Below are 14,730 nucleotides of genomic sequence, written 5' to 3'. Positions count from 1 at the left end.
GTACCCTGCCTGTCCGTTTCCTTGGCCTTCCCCTCATCCCTACTAGACTTACCGCTCACCATTGCTCCCCCATTTTGGATCTCCTTCGCAAGAGGCTGTAACTATGGAAAGCCCGGCTTATCTCCTATGCAGGTCGTTTGGAACTCATCAGATTTGTGCTCTAATCTTGCTACATATATTGGAGTTGAGTCTTCGGTCTCTCCAAGGCCATCATCAAGACAGCAGAGTCTATTATGTGCACTTTTCTAGATTCAGCCAGATTTCTCCACCCCAAGAGCTGGTCTTCGCTTTGCCTCCCTAAATCTAAAGGGGGTCTTGGTCTCAGAAGGATCAAAGATGTCAATCTAGCAGGCTCTCGTAAGCTCATTTGGAAGCTCCTCACCAACAAAGACAACATTGGGTCGTCTTGGGTTTATGCCAGGCCTCTCTGAAGGGACTCCATCTGGTCTGTTAGCCCCACGGGTAATTCTTCCTGGGTCTAGCACAAAATTCTCCAAGTGAGACACATAGACATAGATACCATCTCTAGCATGATTGATGATGGCCTATCAACCTCTCTCTGGTTTGATAAATGGCACCCCTCCGGTGTTCTATCCTCGGCTTTGAGTGCCCGTGATATCTACTCCTCTGGGCTTGGCAGAGATGCTTTGGTTGCTTCCATCATCTCCAGAGGCTCCTGATCCCCCTATCTCCCCCCCCTTGCAGATCTTTGAAGCTCCCTCCCCCCCATCCCCCTGGTCACCGAGGCAGAGGAGACACAATCCTTTGGCTCCCTTCCCCCTCCGGCAGATTTAGCTCCCACTCAGCTTGGAACATGGTTAGACAAAGTGGGACCCACTATCCTTGGCACAAAGTAGTCTGGTTCAAAGGGCATATCCCTCGTCACGGTCTCACCTCTTGGCGTGCTCTCTCCAACTGCCTTCTGACCCAGGCATTCCTCATTCATCGCCATATTCAGGTCTCCCCTCGCTGCTGCCTTTGTTGGAATGGTCATGAAGATACAGATCACTTGTTTTTCTCCTGCCCTCTGACTTCCTCCATTTGGAAGCGAGTCCTTCGCTCTTGCTGGCCTGGTAGCAGAAGACCCCTCCCTCTTCATAGGGAGTGGATTTGTATAGACATGACTTTTGGAGGAAAATCTATTTGTGACTCTGTTGGCAAGTTGGCTTTTTGTGCAGCCATTTCCCACATTTGGATGGAATGTAACCTTAGAAGATGGACTTCCAACTCTCGCTTCTAGAAAAGATTTGGAATGCCATCTCCTTCGATGTTCCTCTAAAATTAGTTCGCTTCCTCTTGCTGTTGTAAAGGATTCCCCAAGGAACAGACACATTGTTGTATCCTGGGGTCTTCCTGTTTCTATTTTGCAGTCTAGCTAGCTCTAGGCTCTCTTGCTCTCTCTCTCTTTTCGTTTTTTACTCTCGGGTCTGTTTATTCCGCTTTTTTTCTTCGTAATTTAATTTTTATTCATCCAAAAAAAAACTTGAGCAATGCCAGAAGTATCATTACCAGATATAATAATGTCATCCACATAAACTACCATCACAACTACCTTTGAATGCTGGTGACGAACAGAGACGGAATGGTCAGAGTAACACTATGAGAACCCAAACTGTGTAACAATGGAGCTGAACTTATCAAACCAAGCTCTTGGAGATTGTTTTAGCCCGTAGATAGCCTTACCAAGTTTGCATACTTTAGTAGAATCCTCCCCCTGAGCAACAAACCCTGGAGGTTGCTCCATATAAACCTCCTCCTGAAGGTCACCATAAAGAAAAGCATTTTTGATATCTATCTGATACAAGGGCCAAACAAAGTTGATTGCCAGAGGAATAAGAATCCGAATAGAATTCAAACAGGAAACCGGGGAGAAGGTTTCAAAATAATCAACACCATAAGTCTGAGTATATCCTTTAGCAACCAATCTGGCCTTAAGCCGCTCAACAAAACGATCGGGATTGTATTGATAGTATAAACCCAGCGACACTTAACAAGATCCTTCCCAGGAGGTAATGAAACTAGAGTCCAAGTGTGTCGAGATAACAATGCATCCATTTCTATGTCCATTGTTGCCTTCCAACCAGGTTGAGGTAATACCTCACAGTGGGTCTTAGGAACAAAGTTATTAGATAAAGCAGAAGTAAGTGGATAATAGTGGGATGGTAGGTGAGAAATTGAGACATAGTTTTCAACGGGATAAAACAAGGTGGGATTGATGTGACTTTTGAGTACAAGAGCGAGTACCTTTACAGACAATGACTGGCAAGTCGAGGGAGATCTCAACATTAGAATCAGATTGAGTGTCAGGAGGAACGGCGTCTACTGTAGTGGATGGCAGCTCCGGAATACTAGGAGAAGAGGTTACCGGACCAGGGTCAACGGTGGCCGACTCAGTAGTAGGAGATGGGACAATAGATTAGCGATGGCAGAGATAGTGATAAACATTAACTAGTTGAGGTGATGAGATGGGTATGTTCACAGGTATGGGAGGACCTAGAAGATCTTCATTTTGCTCAGTAGACGGTGTAGGAGAAGAAAAATAAGGAGTATTTTCAAAAAAGGTGATGTCAGCACTAAGAAACTATTTATGAGAAACTGGATCAAAACATTTATAACATTTTTGGGTCCTAGAGTAACCAAGAAAAAGACGCTTAATAGACCGAGGGGATAACTTATCAACGATAGGGTGAAGGATGTGAATAAAGCATACGCAACCAAAAACTTATGATGGAGAGGCAAACAAAGGACGATCTGGGTAAAGAAGAGAAAAAGGGATTTTATTATTCAAAACGGACGATAACATACGATGAATAAGGTAACAAGTAGTGAGGACAGCATCACACCAAAATGCATGTGGAGCATAATGGACCATGCCACCTCCAGTAAGTGTCTATTTTTGCATTCAGTCACTCCATTTTGTTGTGGGGTGTACAAACAACTGGTTTGGTGAACAATACCATGAGTGAGACAAAAATCAGAAATCTCAATTTGAGTGTATTCAAGAGCATTGTCAAAACAAAAAACTTTAATTGACTTGTCAAACTGAGATAGGGATGTTGGGCTGCAAACCAGCAAGCTCTCCTATTGAGCAGAATCATAAACTAGGAGAAGATTGTGGTCCCTCTCTTGTTGATGCAGGGAAGTACCAGAGGCTAGTGGGGAAGCTTATCTTTCTACCTATGACTAGCCCAAATATTTCTTATGCAGTGGGAGTGGTGAGCCAATTTATGTATGCTCCCAAGAGTGGCCACTTAGATGTTGTATATCACATTCTCAGATACTTGAAGTCCTCTCCTATGCCAGACACAATCACTTGAGAATAGAAAGCTTCACAGATGCCGATTGGGCTGGATCCATCTCAGACAGAAGGTTTACTTCTAGTTATTGCACATATGCGGGAGGTAACTTAGTCACATGGAGAAGTAAAAAATAGCCTATTGTAGCCAGATTCAATGCAGAGGCAGAATTTAGGGCTATAGCTCATGGAGTGTGCGAACTCATATGGTTGAGACGATTGGTCCAAGAGTTGGGGTTTGACATTGGAGATCCTATGAGGCTCTACTATGATAACAAAGCAGCTATAAGCATTGCTCACAACCCGGTGCAACATGACAGGACAAAGCACATCGAAGTGGACCGACACTTCATCAAGGAGAAGATAGACTCTGGTTGCATTTGTACTCTTTTGTGAAGACTGGTGATCAACTGGTGGACATCTTCACCAAAGGTCTTACTTCTCTTCAGTTTGGTACCTTATTATGCAAGCTGGTAATGCATGACATTTATTCTCCAGCTTGAGGGGGGAGTGTTAGAGTTTATGTAATAAGGGTACTTTGGGAACTAGTCTTTTGTCTAGTTACTTTATATTGTAATTTTCCTTTTTACCTTTTACCTCCCTAGGGAGGTGTATGCAATTTCTTCCTTATTATTATCAATGAATTAATATTGGTGTGAAGGAGACAACACTCCAACACACACACATTACCACCAAAATCTCCTCTCCTCTATTCTCTTGTTTCCTTCTTTTTCTCTCTTCCTCCTCTATCTCCTTCTCCCTCTTACTTGCATTTACTACCTAAAATCCAACTCCTGCATCTAGGCTTACAACTTGTTTCTTAGGTCTTCAAGAATCACAAACGTAGATCTTATTCTAAGTTTTTAATATAGGCTGTGTCAAACTATGGTTGAAGCAAATGAAGAAAAGAAAAGAAATGGAGAGAATGAGGAGTGAGAGATCAATTCTTAACCAAGTCCTGTTTGGTCTTGCAGTTGTTCTTTTAAGACCTTCAACTTGCATATATTGACATTTTTCAAAAAAAGAGAACAACATATTGACCTCTCCCTCAAATGATTCATTTCTGTTTTTATTGTTCTAGTCTTTCGACTCATCTCAATGTTTCAACCATGCTCAGCAGCTCATTTAATGTGTAATTTTTTTTCCCCTGTTGCTTAGCATTCATTTAATGGGTGATTGAATCAAGGTGTTGAAAATTACTTTCAGCTATATATTGTCAGTTGTCACCAATCAATACTTAGTAACTACAATTACACTCCGTACATTCTGTTCTAGTTTAAAACCTTTTGATTCAAAGCTTCCCTTCCTTCTTCCAAATTTACCTTTTCTCCTTCTCAGTCCAGTTAATCCAAGATTTTAATATCGGGATTGGATCGGTGTTCACTCAACTCAGATCCATCTGATGCTCAACAATACCTCACAGTATCAGCATATTTATCAAGCCGGCAAGACAGCCATGGTGTTGGAGAGGGTAAAAAAAATCAAGGCGCCACCAACAAGGCGGCAAGGTGACCAAGGAGCCTGGATGCCTAGGTGTCGCCTAGGTGACGATAGTCAAAGATTGGGCATGATCGGCTGATCCAGGTCAGGATTGGTGCAGCCCAATCCCATCCTCCCAAACTTATTTTTTTATCTCTGCATGAATCTGAGAGATATTTGTTTGCAAACAAATATAGTATCTGCTGTACTACTCAAAAGTTCAATTTCCTGGAATGTAGACTACTCATCCTTAATAGGCGAGCCTTGGCGCAACGTTAAAGTTGCGCTATTGCAACCTGTTGGTTGCGGGTTCAAAACTTGAAACAGCCTCTCCTGCAAAGAAGGGGGTAAGGCTGCATACATTTGCCCTTGCCAGACCCTGCAGTAGCAGGAGCCTTGTGCACTGGGATGCTCTAGTAGACTACTCATCCTTGATTTGGACAGAGAATGATGCGACTACTAAATAATCCTTTTAACTTCCTTCATTTTGTACATCTCAGTTGTTCTTAATGTATATGGTATCTTGCATCTCTTGCTAAGATGCTCCTGCGACTTGCTGTATGAGGCATGCTTGTGGCAAATTGAAAATCTGATTGATATGTTGACTGAAAGCTAGTTTGATATGACATTAAAATGATGCCATCATATACTTTCTTTGGGGAGCAAGATCAAGCAACTGTTATCAGTCAAATTAACTAGTGAGGGTTCTAATAGGGAACATATTGACCTAGGGGCATATCCAATTTTGTGGTTTCTCATGTCTAGAGTTGCTTGTATCGGTATCATACTGGTATAGTTCCTCTTTCAGGTTGTATCTGTTAGATTTTAGGTTGAAGAAGGAGAAGAGAAGAAAGAGAAGAGAGCAGCCACGGTTTTGGTGTTCAAGTGTTATGTGTCTAACCTAGAGACTAACATGCTTATATTGAAAAGAATAGTAAATTACACGTAGGCCCTTGGCCTTATACAAATGACAAAAAATAAGAAAATAATACAAGGGGATATTTACACATATACCCCTGATACAATATAGCCATTCTTAACACTCCCCCTCAAGTTGGGTGGTATATGTCATACATACCCAGCTTGTCTAACATAAAACTAAAGTGATTGGAGCCAAGTCCTTTGGTGAAGATATCAGCCACTTGTTCATTCGTCTTCACAAAGGGAGTACAAATAGCCTTAAGAGTCTATTTTCTCCTTAATAAAGTGTCTGTCAACCTCAACATGCTTTGTCCTGTCATGTTGAACTGGGTTGTGAGCAATACTGATGGCTGCCTTGTTGTCGCAATATAGACTCATAGGTTCAGTTGTCTCAAACCCCAATTCTTGGACAAGCTTCTTCAACCACAAGACTTCACACACACCATGAGCCATGGCTCTAAACTCTGCTTCAGCACTTGACCTGGTTACCACTGGTTGTTTCTTACTCCTCCAGGTGACCAAATTGCCTCCAACAAAGGTACAATATCCAGATGTGGATCTCCTATCAGAGATAGACCCAGCCCAATCAGCATCTGTATATACTTCAATTCTCAAGTGACCATTCGTAGAGAAGAGAAGACCTTTTCCAGAGCATGACTTCAAATACCTGAGGATCCTATAAACTGCATTAAGATGTCCCATCTTGGGTGCATGCATAAACTGACTCACTACTCCAACAGCATAGGTGATATCAGGTCGGGTGAGTGAGAGGTAGATAAGTTTACCTACGAGCCTCTGATACTTTTCAGCATCCACCAAAAGTTCACCACAATCTTCCCCTAGTTTGTGGTTTTGCTCAATAGGGGAGGAGATTGGTTTGCATCCTAAGTAGCCTGTCTCCTTAAGTTGATCAAAAACAAACTTCCTTTGGCAAACATTGATCCCTTGCTTAGATCTTGAAACTTCAATCCCCAGAAAATACTTCAATAGACCAAGATCTTTGATCTCAAACTGCCGAGCCAAATAAAGCTTAAGCTTTGAGATTTCAGCTTCACTGTTTCCCGTGACCACAATGTCATCAACATAAACAATGAGAGCTATAATAGTGCTGCCCTTCCTCTGTATAAACAATGTGTGGTCAGCTTGGCTTTGAGTGTAGCCATTCTGTAGGAGGGCTTGTCTGAACCTCTCAAACCAAGCTTTAGGAGACTGTTTGAGTCCATAGAGAGCCTTCCTAAGTCGACACACTTTCCCATTATCACTAGGATGCTTGAACCCAGGAGGAGAGTACATATATACTTCTTCTTCTAGGTCACCATGTAAGAATGCATTCTTCACATCAAGTTGGTACAATGGCCAATCAAGATTTGTAGCCATTGAGAGAAGTACACAGATGGAGTTATGCTTGGCCACTGGAGCAAAGGTTTCCTGATAGTCAATGCCATACACCTATGTATACCCCTTGGCGACAAGTCTTGCCTTATACCTTTCCACAATACCATCAGACTTGAACTTGACTGTGAATACCCATCTGCACCCAACCGGGATTCTCCCTTTAGGGAGTTTAACAAGATCCCAAGTGTGATTCTTCTCAAGAGCCAACATCTCTGTGTTCATTGCTTCTCTCCATTTTGGATCTGCCATAGCCTCTGTTACACGATCTTGGGAATAGAGATGGATGAGATAGCCACAGTAAAGGCTTTACCTGTAAGGGAGATAGAATCATAGGAAACAAACTTGGCAATAGGATTAGTGCATACCCGAGTTCCCTTTCGGTGAGCAATAGGAAGATCTAAGTCTGAGAATGGAGAATTAGAGGAAGGTATACCTGTCTCAACTGATGAAGGCTCAGGATGAAGAGACGAAGAAGGATTTTGGCAGGTCTTCTTTATAGGAACCATGAAGGAGGATTTCTCCTATCCTTCGTATACACCAATAACTCCCCCTGGTCTCTATTTTCCTGTGCACTAGGAGGCTCCCCCCCCCCCCCCCCTTCAACAAAAATATCCACAGAATTTTTCTTCCCTTTATCAAGCTGGAAAGGAGAAATAGGAACAAGAGAGGAGAAAGGAAATGACACAAACTCAGGAACCTCTTCACCTTCAACACCACCACCACACTCCCCCTGAAGAGGGGACTGAAAATACGGAATGTTTTCAAAGAAATGAACATCCTTGGAGAGGAGCCACCGACGGGTAGGAGGATGATAGCATTTATACCCCTTTGAGGTGGAGGAATACCCAAGAAAGATGCACTTCAGGGCCTTAGGATCCAATTTAGTGCAGGCAGATTTGCTAATATGGACATAGCAAATACACCCAAACACCCTTGGAGGGATAGAAAAAGAAGAGGACCTTGAAGGTAAGAGAGCAAGAGGAACCTGGAAGTTCAAGACACTAGAAGGTATGTGATTAATAAGAAAGACAGCAGTGAGTAAAGCATCAGACCAAAAAGTTTTTGGAACATGCATGGTAAACCAAAGTGATCGAGCCACTTCAAGGAGATGGCGATTTTTTCTTTCAGCCACCCCATTTTGTTGAGGGGTATCAACACAAGCCACCTGATGAATAATGCCATGGTCAGAAAAAAGTTTTCCAAACCACTATACATATACTCCCCACCTTTGTCTGAGCGGACAATTTGGATCCGAGTTTGAAATTGGGTATACACTAACTCATAAAAGTTGGTAAATGCAACATGGACATCACTCTTATGTTTCAAAAGAAAAACCCAAGTAACCCGAGAAAAGTCATCAATAAAAGAAACAAAGTAGCGGAAGCCACGCAAAGAAGTAACAGGGGAGGGCCCCCAAACATCAGTATGGATAAGATGAAAAGGTGAAGTAGATCTATTACCATTAGATGCATAAATTGTTTTACAACTTTTGGCAAATAGACAAGGTTCACAATGAAAAACATGCGAGACAGGAAAAGAAGTAAACAAATGTGGCAACTGTTTCCTCATAACAAAAAAGGAGGGGTGCCCCAAGCGACAGTGCCACAGCAGAATATCCTCCTGAGTATGTCCACCTTCTTGCCCACAAACATAGGACTGAGCTTGTAGAACAGGGGAAGTACCAGTCTCCAAAACATACAAGCCATTAGCTTCATGACCACTGCCAATCACCCTCTTCGTCACCAAATCTTGAAAAAGACAATGGGTAGGAAAGAAGGTGACAAAGCAGTTCAAAGATCTAGTCAATTGACTAATAGAAAGAAGGTTAGTGGCAAAGTTGGGGGCATGAAAAACAGACTTCAAGGGTAAAAAAGGTGCAACCAGCACCTGAGTCAATGACCCAAGAGGTGAGGCCGGAGGAGGAAGCCTGCAGTGCAGTGGAAGAACCGGTGGCAGAGGAACCTGAGGAAGTGGCAGAGGAACCATCCAAATGAGCCACAATCCGGCGATATGCAGCAATGTCCTCCTTGGAAAGAGAGGATTCATCAGATTCAACAACTCCAACATGAGCCTTAGGCCCTTCTTCCGCTGTCCTCGCCCTCCAGATGAACCAGCAGGGGGCTTCCCATGGAGATCCCAGCAAAAATCCTTAGTATGCCCATTCTTGCCACAATGGTCACATAGGAATCGACCCTTCACAGCTCCCTTAGCAACCCCCTTATCGGCCCCCTTGGTGGAGTCTTGAGGGATGGAAGAAACAAGTGCAGAGTGCTCAACAGTGGGGGCAGTCCCCGTAGCACCCCTACGGGTCTCCTCACTCTGTAGATATCCACACACCTCCTCCAGTGAGGGAAGACTTCGACGGCCAAGGATTTGCACCCTAAGAGGCTCAAAATCAGCATTAAGTCCTCCAAGAAGAAATAAGACCCTCTCTCTCTCAAACAACCGATGCACCTTGACCTCATCAGCAGGGCACAACTGGAGATCTCTATAATGGTCATACTCTTCCCACAGGCCCACAACAAGGCTATAGTATTCAGAGATACTTCTCTCACCCTGGCGCAAGCTGACAATCTGTTGGAGAAGTTGGTACACCTTAGTAGAGTCCCCAACCCGATCAAAAATACGGGCCACACTATCCCAAATGTCCTTGGCAGTCTCCTTGCCCATAAATCTTCTTCAAATCTCAGGTTTCATGGAGAAAAGAAGCCAGGCCATCACCAGGGAATTCTCAGAGTCCCACTTGGGATACCCTTGCTCAGTCGGAAGAGGGGCCTGTATACTACCATTGATGTAACCCATCTTTCCCCTACACCGGAGAATCAATTTCATGGACCAGGACCAATCCAAATAGTTGTGGTTCTCAAGTTTGGCAATAGGGAGTTGGATATTGGGACTCTCAAAGGAGAAAGGAAGAAATGGGGCTGTTTGGGCTGTGTCTACAAGAGGCAGGGGTGTTGCAGCATCTTTGTCACCCATTTTGATCTTTAATCAAACACTTGATAGGCCCAAATAACAAATATCTCAACCACAACAACAGTCCCACAAATACAGCAATAGAAAACCAGGAAAAACAGAGATAAATAGCCGGAAAATAGGCCTTTAAATCCCTAAAAACTGATCAAACAACCACAGAGTAAGGATGAGTATTGTTCCTTACCAAAAACGATTCAAATAGACCAAAGAAACTGGTCAAACAAGAACCTATTGAAGCAACAAGAGCCAAAAACCACTGCAGCTGGCGGAAAACAGAGGCAGAACAGCCTGGCCGAGATTCCCTTCTACTCCTTGGGTGCTTCCAAGAGATGTGGGAGGACACAATGAGAAGAAACAAGACCTCCACACGAAACTAGAGCACTTGGTTGCTCAGTATTTGGACAGCAGACAAGAGAGAAACAGGTCTGAGAAGGTATGCTCTTTTCCTTCACAGAGACTGTTCTTCACCTTCCAAACAATCTTCGATCACCTTCAAACTCCAGGAGCAAACAGCTCTGATACCATGTTAGATTTTAGGCTGAAGAAGGAGAAGAGAAGAAAGAGAAGAGAGCAGCCACGGTTTTGGTGTTCAAGTGTTATGTCTCTAACCTAGAGACTAACATGCTTATATTGAAAAGAATAGTAAATTACACCTAGGCCCTTGGCCTTATACAAATGACAAAAAATAAGAAAATAATACAAGGGGATATTTACACATATACCCCTGATACAATACAGCCATTCTTAACAGTGTCAGTATCTTCACCGTTATGTACTCCAGTTTTTTCGTTAACTTTATCTAGTTATCCATAAAAAGAATATGATAATAAATCTACCAATTGAGGTTAATAGTCATCCTCAAAAGCAAATTCTATTAAGCAATCTTTCCCCCCCCCCCCCCAACTTTTCCCAATAGAGATATGCTGGTAGCAATGTTGATTTAGTCTCCCCGCTTTTTTCTTGTGCCTTCAATAGGGATATAGGGTGACTAAACAGGGGAAGAGTATTATCAAAATGGGATGGAAGCAGGTTACTTCTGAGACACAAGGAGGAAATATATTATCAACAATGACTATGGAGACTGACACACCAGCAGCTACCGAGATGGAGGCAGACTCACCAGCTTCAGAAGAACAACTTTTATTCAAGAAAGAAGTGAGGCCCTTTTTATTCTTGCTCATTATTTATTTACTTTGATCTTTTATTCTCTTCAATGATACTCTCCCAGCCTTTGCTTAGATTACTCTTATTTCTCTTATCTGATAGTTCTCATTTATTTTCTTGTATGTGTGTAGGAATTTCCCTCTTTACCATAGAGCATAATATTGATGTTTATTTGGTTATTCTGTAGAATCTCCGAATCTAAAACAATGAATGTTGATAATGTGTACTGGAAAAGCTATATTGCTGTTGGATGCTTATTTGTCTAGTTATGCTATTTTACGTACAGCAATCTTAGCTCCTCCGTTCTTTGTTTAGAAAAAAAGGCTAATTCTAATGCCAATGAAGAATAGAGGAATAAGAAGAATAGAGGAATAATATCAGTTTAATAATCAACAAACTGACCAAAGTTCAAGCTTCCATGATTCCATTTTCAACAACAATAGATTTTAAACCATCAAGGAAAAAATAACTAAGAAATCAATATAAGGGGACTTAAAGTCTACCAACAGCAGTTCCCATTGACTATCCTGGGCATCTTGTCATTGAGATTTAATTTATCTATATTTGGCATCGGAAAAATAGCATGCCAAATATGTTGCGAACATGTGGGTTATGTTGTTCATATTTGTGCTCAAAATCCTTCAAGTTGCTGTTTACATGTTTTGTTTACAACACCCCAGATGTTCTCCCCCTGCCTTTTGGTGACCAAACATGGCAACATGAGAGGATAATCAAGAAAGCACCAAACCTGGAAAAATTCCTAGCAGAGAAACCACATGACCTGCCCAGAAGATGGCTCCTATCAAACACCCTCTACCATTACCAAGCCTTGCTGGTTGGCTGAAGTCAATGCATTGTCCTTTCTTGGAAACATTTCAAGTCATTGAACATGAAATGGTCGTTTTATTGTGCATAAGCATCTCGTCAAAGTCATAAATGTTATCAAAAAGAGTATTTTTCATTCCAGAATATTAATAAAATAGCATCAAGAGTAGACCTACTGGTGGTCCATATTCCATAACTCCTTGTTCTTTGTTTCTTTTGGGATTTATTTCTCCTTTTTCGTTTTTTTTTAAATTTTATTCCTAACTTTAATGTCTATGTCTAAGATTTTGACGTGAATTCCTAACTTGAGTTCTGGACTTCCTGAGTTTCAGTTGTTGGGATCACACTCTCTTCTTTCTAAAATCTGAGACTGTTTGAACCTTTTAAGTGTATTTTATTTATGACGTGTTTGTTTGGATAAAACTATTATTTGGAGTTATTATATGAAGGAAAATCTGTTTGTAACCAAAGTGATTACAATTTATTTTTGTAACTATTTTTTTCCCTTTTCTTCTCTCTCTCTCTCTCTAAATGGAGGTTTTTCTTGTAATTTTATTTCTACCTCTCCTTTCCCTCCTGGCCCCGACTCCCCTTGTCCCTCTCCCTTCCTCTCTCTCTGGCCTCTCCCTCTCCTTCTCCACTCCCGCCCTTTGCATCTTCATCCCCCTCCCCTGCCCACCGTATCTCCCTCCCCCTGCAACTCCCCACCCCTGACCCCACCCTCCCCCCTACAACTCCCTGCCCCCCCCCCCACCCTCTCCCTGCGACTCTCGGCCCCCGACCTTTGCTCCTGTAGCTGCCACCCTGTTTCCCCCACTCCAGCAGCATCCCCTCCCTCGCCCTGCCCCCACTCCCCACAACATCCCCGACCTGCCCCCATATTTCCCATCCAATCAATTTTCTCCACAAGCTCCCACACCTTCAGTTGGAACTTAAAGATGGATCGAATCTAGTAAGAGAGATGAGATTTACAGCAAGAAGAAGGATAGAAGAGAAGAGAAGAAGAAGAGAAGGGAATGAGAGAATCAATTGTGTGTGTTGAGTGATTCTCAACACACATATTACTTCATTAATAATCTCTTCTAAATTACACAGGCCTCCCTAGGGGAGGTAAAGGGAAATAAAATAAGAACAAGAAAAATACAACTTGGTCATGTGTTATAATATGACAATGACAGAACTACCCCCACAAGATATACTAACAACTCTAACAACTCTAACACTCCCCCTCAAGCTGGAGAATAAATGTCATACATTCCCAGCTTGCACAATAGGGCACTAAATAGACTAAGAGTGAGACCCTTGGCGAAGATATCTGCTACTTGATCACCTGTCTTCACAAAGGGAGTACAAATGCACCCAGAATCCAGCTTCTCTTTGATGAAGTGACGATCAACCTCAATATGCTTGGTTCGATCATGTTGAACCGGATTATGAGCAATGCTTATGGCGGCTTTGTTGTCACAATAAAGTCTCATTGGCCCTTCAGTTTCAAAGCTCAAGTCTTGAAGAAGCCTTTTCAACCATATAAGCTCACATACTCCGTGGGCCATGGCCCTAAACTCAGCTTCTGCACTGGATCTAGCTACAACTGGTTGTTTCTTGCTCCTCCAGGTAACTAGATTACCACCCTCAAAAGTACAATACCCAGAAGTAGATCTCCTGTCAGAAACTGAACCAGCCCAATCAGCATCTGTGTAGGCTTCAATCTGCAAATGGTCATGCCTGGAAAATAGAAGACCTTTTCCTGGACAGGATTTCAAGTATCTAATGATGCGATACACGGCATCCAGATGTCCACTTCTGGGAGCATGCATGAACTGACTCACCACTCCAACTGCATAGGAGATGTCTGGTCGAGTCAAGGAGAGATAGATTAGTTTCCCAACTAACCTTTAGTACTTGCTTGCATCTATAAGAGAAGAACCACATTCATCACCAAGTTTATGATTCGGATCAATGGGGGAAGTGGCTGGTTTGCACCCCATCATCCCTGTCTCCTTCAAAAGATCCAAGACAAATTTCTTTTGGCAAATGTTGATTCCTTTCCTTGATCTAGATACTTCAATACCCAAGAAGTATTTCAAAAGTCCAAGGTCTTTGATCTCAAACTGTCTAGCCAGATAAGACTTCAATCTGTTTATCTCAGCAACATCATTCCCAGTCACCACAATGTCATCAACATAGACAATGAGGGCTGTAACTGTACCATTACCTCTCCTGATAAACAAGGTGTGGTCAGCTTGACTCTGATAATACCCATTCTTCAAGAGGGCTTGTCTAAATCTCTCAAACCAGGCCTTAGGAGACTGCTTGAGGCCATAGAGAGCCTTCTTCAAGAGACACACTTTCCCTTCAGCTGAGGGACACTTAAAACCAGGTGGAGGTTGCATGTACACTTCCTCTGCTAAATCTCCATGAAGAAATGCATTCTTCACATCTAATTGGTACATTGGCCAATCTTTATTGGCTGCCACCGAAAGAAGAACCCTGATTGAGTTATGCTTGGCTACGGGGGCAAAAGTCTCCTGGTAGTCAATGCCATACACCTGACTATACCCTTTTGCAACCAGTCTAGCTTTGTACCTCTCCACTGTACCATCGGATCTATACTTGATTGTATAAACCCATCTGCATCCCACTAGAGTTCTCCCCCTGGGAAGATCAACTAGTGT

The 14,730-nt window shown here is 42.6% G+C and overlaps 1 protein-coding gene across 2 annotated transcripts in view; it reads left to right on the top strand.

Annotated features, from left to right (window-relative positions):
- Positions 1–14,730, top strand: part of LOC122643488 (5'-nucleotidase SurE-like) — a 73,592-nt gene that overhangs the window by 48,678 nt on the left and 10,184 nt on the right. Inside the window, exon 7 of one of the 2 annotated variants that reach the window (XM_043837108.1) lies at positions 11,042–11,221. The exons of the other annotated variant lie outside the window; for it this stretch is intronic. Coding sequence (XP_043693043.1) covers positions 11,042–11,221 — 180 coding nt within the window. The remainder of the gene's footprint in view (positions 1–11,041; positions 11,222–14,730) is intronic. 2 annotated transcript variants of the gene reach the window in all.

This window comes from Telopea speciosissima, chromosome 1 (genome assembly GCF_018873765.1).
Source record: "Telopea speciosissima isolate NSW1024214 ecotype Mountain lineage chromosome 1, Tspe_v1, whole genome shotgun sequence".
Taxonomy (NCBI): Eukaryota; Viridiplantae; Streptophyta; class Magnoliopsida; order Proteales; family Proteaceae; genus Telopea; species Telopea speciosissima.
The sequence above is the reverse complement of the archived record's forward strand: the minus strand, read 5'-3'. Positions and strand labels throughout refer to the sequence as shown.